Genomic DNA, 9,197 nt, shown 5'->3' with positions numbered 1-9,197 from the left:
AAAACAAGAAGAATCCCTTTGAAAGAATATTATTTCCCCAAAGTGATGAACAGTTATAATAATTAATGTGTTGTATTATTCAGCGACTGGTCATAAAGATCAGTGTTATGGATTTTAAATGGGCCAATCAGGTGTTTCTCCTAAAAAAAAAAAAAAAAAATGTCGGCAGAAATGATTTCTACAATAAATATTCTCCAATCAGACGATAGAGTGAAGAGAACTCAAAGTGCAATATTCACTGTGCATTCATTTGGCAACAATTTATTTGCATTTCTTTTTTTTCTAATGAGGACAGTACAAATGAGCACAGTGAGGAACCACATCCATAAAACAGCTACAAAAGTTTGGTTAGTTTGCATTCAATCAATCAAGAGCTTTTTTTTCTTTTTTTTTTTTTACAATGCTGAGATCCAAAGCCCTGAATACTGGAGCTTTAAGTAAACAGTTGACTGTACTGCTTGAATCGTGTCACATTAAAGTCGGATCCTTTTGAAGGCAAACATGTTGGTTATCAATTGGTTGAAGGAGAATGGTGAACAAACAAATATATAAATAAATAAATAAACAAAAACAATGTCTGGACAGTCCTGAGAGAGGTTTTTGGTCAAATGTATTGAACATGACAAGAATAATCTTACATGAGCTCATGGACGACGCTGCATGTATCAAATACTGAAGGCAATGAAATAAATCTCTACCACGCTTCTTTATGTCAACAAATTCAAGACAAACTATGTCACATTACGTGGCATAAACGGTTTTACAAACAGTAAATAAAACACTTTCTGCTGCCTATCCATGTGTTTGTTTATTGCTTGATCAATGAGGCCCAGCATTCTCAGTGTCTGAATGAGTCAAATTCACATGGACTATTTAAAAACAATCTATTGATCGGCAAGTCAATAAACAATTATACCAACGTACAAATATAGAGATTTATAAATAGTTAAATAGAGCTTAACAGAAATGCAAGCAAATAAATAAATACATAAATAAATAAATACATAATAAATAAATGTACATTTAAATAAGGAAAAAAAAAAACCTCCTTAGAATGCATTGATTTGCTTTTAAAATAAAAGTGTGCTTTGCAGTTGGGTTTCCTCCGGGCTACCACACAGTGCCTTCGCTCATGTCTGAGGAGGTCCGTGACAGCTGGTTTGTGTATCCGTTGTCACTGAGGGACACAGAGGTAAAAGGTGTGCCGGGGCCACACATCTCACTGGAGATGCTGTGCATGGAGCCCGGCATGTTGGGCTCTGGACTGGGTGAGTCCTCAGGGTGGTGAACAGAAACTGTGTCAGAGAAACACTGCACCTCTGTAGGACAGTGGTGCCCTGGGTGGTGGTGCTGGTGCTGGTGGTGGTGGTGTTGGTGGTGGTCCATGGCTCCTAACGGGGTGCCCGCAGGGACGGAGGAGGGCACGTAGCCCAGGTCTGCTGGAGTCTGAGCCTGGGACGATGGAGGGCCCTGGAAGTACTCGTAATTCCCTCCTGAGCTGTAATATTCCCCCGGATAATCTGTGCTCACATAGACATCTGGATTAGTGCAAAGAATAAATAGTAGAAACATAGAAAAACTATAATAATAATTACTATTCAACTATAATAATTAGATAAAAAAAAAACAATGAAGCATAAATAACTGAATTTTAGTAGACCTGCTTATCAAAAATAATATATTTATTAATAATTTCTTTTGATAGTATACAAAATAAACGTGAGATAAAAACACAAACATTTAGAACAATGATAACAATCGGAAAACAATCCACTTTAAATATCGATCAAATGAAGAGGCCGTTTATCTCCAAACATATCTCACCTCCATAATAGGAGAAGTGTCCCATCTCCTCTGCCTCCAGCCTCTCTCCCAGCGCCCTCATCCTCCTCGTGCCGCGGAAGAACACCCTCCGGCCGCCCAGCGAGCTCAGCTGCTTCATGCGTCTCTCTTTGGACCGCCTGTTTTGGAACCAAACCTTAAAGACATAGCGATGGACAAAGATACATAAAACCAGATTATTAGCATGAATGCCACAAGAACAAGCATAATCACTTTTCTTGTGCCTCTTGTGTTTTTTTCTTTGTTTGTTTTTTTTACAGAACTATGCGTTTCAGAGCAGATTTTTGTGATGCGTAAAAAAAAAAAAAAAAAAAAAAAAGGATTTCGATGATTTCATTGAAATAAAAAATAATTAACTTTTGATGAGGTCAAAAATATTTCTGAACCGGAAGTCAGAATAGGGATGAGTGAGTGCGTAAAATCCACTTCTGGTGCATTTTGATGTGGCTTATCAAGGGAGCGTTTGGGAAAAAAATGTCAATGGAAATCCGTGCTAAGTGAGTCCTGCTTTTAAGGGTTTTAAGAGTGCAGTGGGAATAAAGATTATGGGCAAAAAATAATAAAATTGAGACCATATAAAAGGAAATGGGAACGAATCTGCAGAGCATTAAGGGCTGATTCCCCGAGGGTGTCTGCAACCCACAAATACCAGAAAGCATGTTTGTGTGTGGAAGCTATTCCCCACATGTTAGTAGTGTAACATCTGATTTTGTTTTCTGTCGTATTATAATCATAGAGACACCTAACCTGTGTGAACTTCAATGGGGAGGGGTCCGATAATGGATGCAGGCCTATATCGATCAAACGGCGCAGCTATAGACGCCCAAAATGTTTTTTCTTTAACAACGTGTTTTTTTTGTTTTTTTTTTACCTGGATGACTCTCATGCTGAGGCCGGTGTCCCTCGACAGCTGCTCCCGGATGTGTCTGGTGGGTTTCGGCGTAGCCACGAACGCCGCCTTCAGAGTCTCCAGCTGCTTGGCTTTGATGGTGGTCCGAGGCCCGCGTCGCTTCCCGACGCCGCTCTGCTCGTCGTTCTCGTTGTTGCATGCCTCTTTATCTGACAAGTGTCCCGATTCCGAGTCCTTGCCGTCGTCCTGCGGGTCCTGCGGGTCCTGCGAGTCCGGAGACAGACTTGGGTCGCTGCATGTCGTTACTGTGGGAGAAGATACGACACATGCCGCTTATAACCACAATCCATGCGCGGATATTTACAGGATCTATTTCTCTAAATGAATGCCTACCTTCAAATTAAAGCATCAATAGGCTATATCTTGAAATGTAGGCCTACTTCAAAAACATTCCCCTTATAGTCTGAATTGCTCACTTTATGGGTAGGCTACACGATAGCCTACAAAAACACACACACACAAGTAAATTTGGACTATAAATTATTTTTGATAAGAAGGGTAACAAAAATACGAGTAAATATACATAATAATAAATAATAGGCTTATAATGATAAATACATTAATTTAATGTAAAATAACAAAGATAGAAAATACGAAACTGTATAAATCTTCTTTTTCCCAATTAATAAAAATGAAATCTTCACCTGAGAGTAGGATTGTGTCCTTCCCATTGTTGTTCTGATAGTCCTCTTTACAGACGAACTTGAACTCGTCCAGGATGTAGAGCTCCTCTCCAGTGGACAGCTGTTTGTTACACATCACACAGGTGAAACAGTTCAGGTGGAACACTTTGCTCTTTGCCCTGCGGACCAGATCACTGGGTAGAATTCCCTGATCACAGCCGTCACACTTGGTCCCAAATATCCTGCAGAGAGGGAATGCAACAGTCAGGCCAAAGTTTCACAACAGAGGTGCATGTGATAAAGCCTTACAATAGAAACATTTGTGATTGGTTTCCTCGTGCTTATAATGTACTTTATATAGACTAATAATCAATAACAAATTAAGGTTATTAAGGAGCATACATAATGTCTCCTTTAACCTCCCATTAATAAAAATGTAATTGCATAGGAAACAATGTAAGTATAATTGCTTATTATTGTCATTATGAATGAAGGTCCACCACGTGTAATATAATCCATGTTTTTGTGTTTTTTTAAAAGACTGTTTTAAGAAAAAAACATTTTAAGTGTTGCATTTTTAAAATGTAGGCTTAACGTTTGGTGTTAAGCCTTTTGTATATTTTTGCGGACAAAAAAAACCAAACAATTGTAATAATAAAATAGTAATGTGAACATGATTATGAAATTAAAAACGGTACACTACGATAATTCACTACAGAATGAAGTTCCCATGGTGTAAACAAAGAAGGTGTATCTTGGTTGCTCTTCTGGTTTTTAAAAAGGCCCCATCAATCCTGGCTCAACATCGTTTTTGTTTTATGAAATGACTTTATAGGCTACTCAGATTTTACTTATCTTTTTTTTTATATGAAATTCAGTTAGAAATATCTTTCTTCAATATCTATGTTTTCTTTTTTAACAATAACAATAAACTATTTGAATTCTCACCTGAAGAAGTCATTCTTACAGTACAGTCTCCCTTCTCGTGAGAAACATTTCTCAGTCAAAGTGCATTTACATTCGCAGCACTGGACACATTTGATGTGCCACGGTCTGTCCAAAACTTTGAGCAGGAATTTGTCCACGATGGGATTCTCACAGCCGGCACACTGCAGCATGGTGTGCAGTTATTCCCAACCCGATATGTAAAGTGAAATATTCTCTCTCCACCGTTAAAGTCACCTCAGTGCTGCTGCTGCTGCTGCTGCGCTTTTTTGGGTATGATCCAGAAAATCCAATGCTTCCAAAAATGTATCTGAATAATCACATCACCATCCAGGATATCAAACACATCTATTCCACAGGACAACAATCCACATCTGGCCAACAGCTCCAAACGACAGGTTGACTGTTGGAAAAAAACATTTCTGTAGCAAAATTACAGACTGGAGATCACAGAGGAGCCATCAGGATGATCCGAAGAAATCAAAACGCCCTCCCTCTTAGAGGCGATTTAACCAAATCACTGCAGTATGCTGTTTCCTGAGTGGAGGAAAGCAGAGAAAAATAACGACGGTACGTTCTCAGTGCGCTCAGTCCGTCTTTCATTTGTGTCTCATTATGTCTCTGATGAGCTCTCAGTCTGAGAGAAACGCAGAAATAATCGCACCTTGAAGCTCAGCCTATTGCCTATTCAGAAACATGTGACGTCAGCTGCAGGATCAACCTATGAGCAGCCTTCGTTTTACTCCACTGCATCTAGCCTTGTTCAATATTATGAAAAGTAAAGTAAATGCCATAGGTACTACAAAATAAAATGAGCAAATCAAACCAGCAGAAGGATCAACCTAAATTTAGTCTAAATAAAAAATATATAGGCTACTTTTTTTTGTATCTTTGAAGAATACAATAATTAAAAAATAATGCAAAGAAAGCCAAAAAAAAAAAAATGCATTTTTTGTCCCAAAAATATATCCTGTAAGCAATTTTTAAATTCAAATGTAACAATAGAAACGGTGGGACAACATGAAGTTCTTCCAAGCTATCTCATATGGATTTATGTTTTATGGGAACTGACTGACATGGCATTCTGACTGATGAATGAAAAAAAAAGACAGTATCATAAATAAATACATTTTACAAAAAAAAAATCCACCATCGTTCCCATGTTGATAACAATCATCTTTTTACAGCCTGATAGTCTCTCAGGGATAGCCTGCTGTGGGTCAATGATATCACACAAATGAATAAATGATTCGCTGTGCCTTGTGTGGGAGAATCAGACTGCAGCGTGCAGATGATTGCTACATGGTCCGCAGACCTCTCCCTGCAGACTGCACAGAGGACACATGGTCGCAAGGTTTCTCACACAGATTCATGTTGTGCCCCTGCTTTATTCCTCATCTCGTCTGAAAGGACAAGGGACACTAATGGTTATAATGTGTGCTGATAGGCTGTCTCCACAGATGTTATCGCAGCGTGTTGGTGCACTGGAGAGGGAGATAGCGGGTTTCCCCACACAGCCCTAGCTCTGCATGTGACTGATATCTGAGCTGCAGACAGAATAAAACTGCATGTCTGATTTTTTTTTATATATATATACCAGGCAGGCAATCACGAGCTCGTAAAATGTACGTCATCAAATGATCTAGTTGGTACTTGCACTGTAGATTTTTAAAAACTGTTTTCTAGATGTGTATTCATGCCTTTCATATTTTCTGTTTTATTTAATTTTACAAAAACTTTTACAAAAAAGTATCTGTATGAAGATGAATTATTAAATTATTTCACTTTAAATTCCCTGACAAAACAAGGTTTGTTAAAAAAAAAGTCAATATAGTCATCAGAAAATTAAGTGCTGTATAGATAGTCAAAAGTAGGCAACTTTTTTCTATCCACGTTAGTTCATATTGATTTTCAGATCTTCTTATCTGATACTAATTTCTGTAAAAACTAAGAATCACCCCTTGTGCTTTGAAACAGATAGCAAAGTGTGCCACAATGTTTATTACAGATTGTTTGACAGTGTACACTTACAGTTTTAGCACCATGGAGAGCACCTCAGAGTGCACAAATGAATTGAACACCATTTAATAGCATTCAAATCAAACAAATAACTCTGTGAAAATAATAGTGTTTATGGCCTTTTAACTTGAAATGTATGTAAAATATGATCTATAGTTGTCTAGCTTAAAGGGATGCAAGGTTTCTGTATAATTGTATCATATTTGTAATTAAGGAAAGGAAAGGAACTGCATGCAAATATCCATTTGTAAATTAAAAACCATGGTGACGTACATATCCCTGCTAAGAAGATTCACCCTGGTAAATGTTTTGTTCCAAGTTACAATCTCTGTTTTTAGATTAGACATATGTGGTCAGGTGTTAGATGTCAAAAAGTGAAACAAGTTGTTTTATATTTGTATCTTTTATTTGTGTAGAAATTGCTTGAATAATTGCACAACTAGGTGTTTTAGATAAAAGCACATTGTAATCATTAGATATCACACTACAAAGAGATCCAGCACAATGTATAATTCTCCCAGCATGGCCTTAGACTGATTACATTAAGATTAAACACTTAAGACTTCTCCTACATGTATTCTGTTCCTCAATTCTGACCTCATTTCCACTATTGTGACCGGTGGCTGGCAATACAAAGACCAGAGGGCAGGACCAGGGGAAGTGTTAGCTGTGTGGATGAGTGTCTCCCTCTGGGTTTCTGTGTTTCTCCATTAGAGGTGTTGATTAGCAGCCTTAGCCCGCTGAGCTGCCCCCACCCCCCCACCCCCCCCTGCACCTCTTCAACACAGGAGAGGTTTCTGTGCAGCACTGGATTCTGGCGGTGTGCTGGCTGTTTGTTTTGGAATGAAGAAAGCATGTCATTAGTGTTTGTTAATTGCGGCTAATTGGCCCTAATGAGATGAACAGACCACCCACTGGGAGCACTCATACAAATAATTTGTAGAAAACAAAATTAATTACTAGATGCTAATTCAAGTCAATTAAAGCTGATTAGGTATAGTGGTGAAAGGGGAAAGTTACAGACAGGAGGAACATATCATGCAACACGCAGTATGACATGACAAATATCTCTGCCAACTCAAGGGGCTTTTTCTGTACTCACATGTGTTAAACATTAAGTTGCAAAAAGGGTCTTACAGTTGTACTTCCCTTAATGGTCTTTTCTTCTATTTGAGTTGTTGAATCTCCTTGTGAAATGAGTTTTATAACGCTCAGCACGAGGGATATTTCTTGTACTTTTGATGTATGAGAGGGTTGAATAACTGTAATGGGAGCACTTCTTTCCTTCTTCAGTGGTTACTTTTCAAGTCATGGCATGATTTCATAAGCTGAAACATTTTGCCTATTAAGAGTAGTGGCAATTGATCTTATTTATTTTATTAATTGGACAGAGAAATGCAAATCCAACCAAGTGTCTAAAGTGAAGTGAACAAGTGTTTTTAGAAGGAGCATTTAAGGTCTGTCTGTGAGAAAAACTTTTAAGAATACGACAACAAAAGACCAAACACACAATCCAACACAAAGTTTTGTTTTCTACAAAGATTGCACTACATTTATGTGTGGAAAAAAAGTATTCAGCTTTAAACTTTAAAGGGAATTTGGGCTTGTGTAAAATATATCTTTAATTTCACTTCATGAAGGGAAATCTTTCCAGATAGAAACTGCACCTTTAAGCATACATTAAAACTGTTTTGTAGAGGCTCGTGATTGGACATTTAGCAGGAGACTAATTATATTGGTATCAAAATAAACTCAAAAATGAGAATTCTTTTTTTTTTTTCTTCCTGCCAGGCCGATGAAAGGGTCCATCAATTAAGAAAGCCCAGAATATATTGTTTTTTCTTCCTCCATCGTGAAATGGGATTTTTAGCTTTACAGATATATTCAAAACCTTTACTGTAACAAAGTACAAATTAACAGCATCACAAACATCAGCCTAGAGAGTATAACAATTTGACTTAAAATTCTCAGTTTCAACCAAAATTGAACATGGAAATCTAATGTATCACAGGGATGTTGTATCAGACTGCATTTGTTTTAACAAGATGTATCTACGTCAGTGTAATTGAGTAAGAGGAATAAAGCATTAGTTTCTGTAGCTTGTGTCAAGCACATATCAATTTCTGGCAAAGGGACATACCACTTGACCATTTTTCCTTCTCTGTGCCAACTTTCCTGTGCTTGGTGTTTTGTTTACAGTGCTCAATACTCGGCTAATCTCTCTGAACAGTCTGTGCCGGATTCAATTAGCTTGACGCAGGTAGGAATTAAAAGCCATTACCAATTGCAGTCAGGTATCAAAATCTCCGTAAATGCACATCTGACTGCCAGAGAGTGAAGAGTTATTCACATTTACAGACACAGACACCGACCTGTCTTATTCTACTGTACCAGCCATGGTTATTTGAATTATTTTAACACCTTAAAATGAATATCAATCATGTTTCTCACTTCATTTTCCATACTTTTACCCCACCAGAACACAAAGGAAGTACAGGGGTAATTCTCCCAAAGAATATCTTCGGTCTCCAAGAGAACAAAGTCTTTATTGAGTTAATGTTAAACTCCCCGGTGTACAATCAAACAGCTTTGGCGGTAATCAATCCAGAAATCGATGCTGCCGATCATGGGTTATTTCAAGGTTTAGACACCATCAGAATTCCCTCTACATTTGTCAGAGCTGTACAGAAGCAGTGACATATTCATTATAAACACAAAACAGGAATATCCATCAAGAGTCTATCACATTTTTGGAGTAAGTCACAATCACATTTTTTGCAAGAGTAAGCACGGTTCTAAGGAGGGGGACAGGGGAGCTGCAGTGGAAGACGCACAGAAGGGTAAACCCACCACATATG

At 37.9% G+C, this 9,197-nt stretch overlaps 1 protein-coding gene across 1 annotated transcript; it reads right to left on the bottom strand.

Annotated features, from left to right (window-relative positions):
- Nucleotides 1–245: 245 nt before the first annotated feature.
- LOC132988291 (LIM/homeobox protein Lhx1-like) lies at nt 246–4,972 on the bottom strand. Its single transcript, XM_061055601.1, has 5 exons — nt 4,324–4,972; nt 3,397–3,617; nt 2,714–2,997; nt 1,825–1,978; nt 246–1,520 (listed from the first exon to the last, which is right to left on the bottom strand). The coding sequence occupies exons 1-5, from the start codon at nt 4,491–4,493 to the stop codon at nt 1,111–1,113; spliced, it is 1,239 nt and encodes a 412-aa protein (XP_060911584.1). The 5' UTR covers nt 4,494–4,972; the 3' UTR covers nt 246–1,110.
- Between the last annotated feature and the right edge of the window lie 4,225 nt (nt 4,973–9,197).

The sequence above is a fragment of the Labrus mixtus genome, chromosome 14 (genome assembly GCF_963584025.1).
Source record: "Labrus mixtus chromosome 14, fLabMix1.1, whole genome shotgun sequence".
NCBI classification, from domain to species: Eukaryota; Metazoa; Chordata; class Actinopteri; order Labriformes; family Labridae; genus Labrus; species Labrus mixtus.
The sequence above is the reverse complement of the archived record's forward strand: the minus strand, read 5'-3'. Positions and strand labels throughout refer to the sequence as shown.

Excerpts from the sequence above, each read along its gene's own strand:
- LOC132988291 (XM_061055601.1), bottom strand. The coding sequence starts at position 4,493 with ATGCTGCAGTGTGCCGGCTGTGAGAATCCCATCGTGGACAAATTCCTG. Across the intron at positions 3,618-4,323 it reads TGTAAGAATGACTTCTTCAG|GATATTTGGGACCAAGTGTG; the intron begins GTGAGAATTCAA and ends CCCTCTCTGCAG. Across the intron at positions 2,998-3,396 it reads GGACACAATCCTACTCTCAG|TAACGACATGCAGCGACCCA; the intron begins GTGAAGATTTCA and ends CTTCTCCCACAG.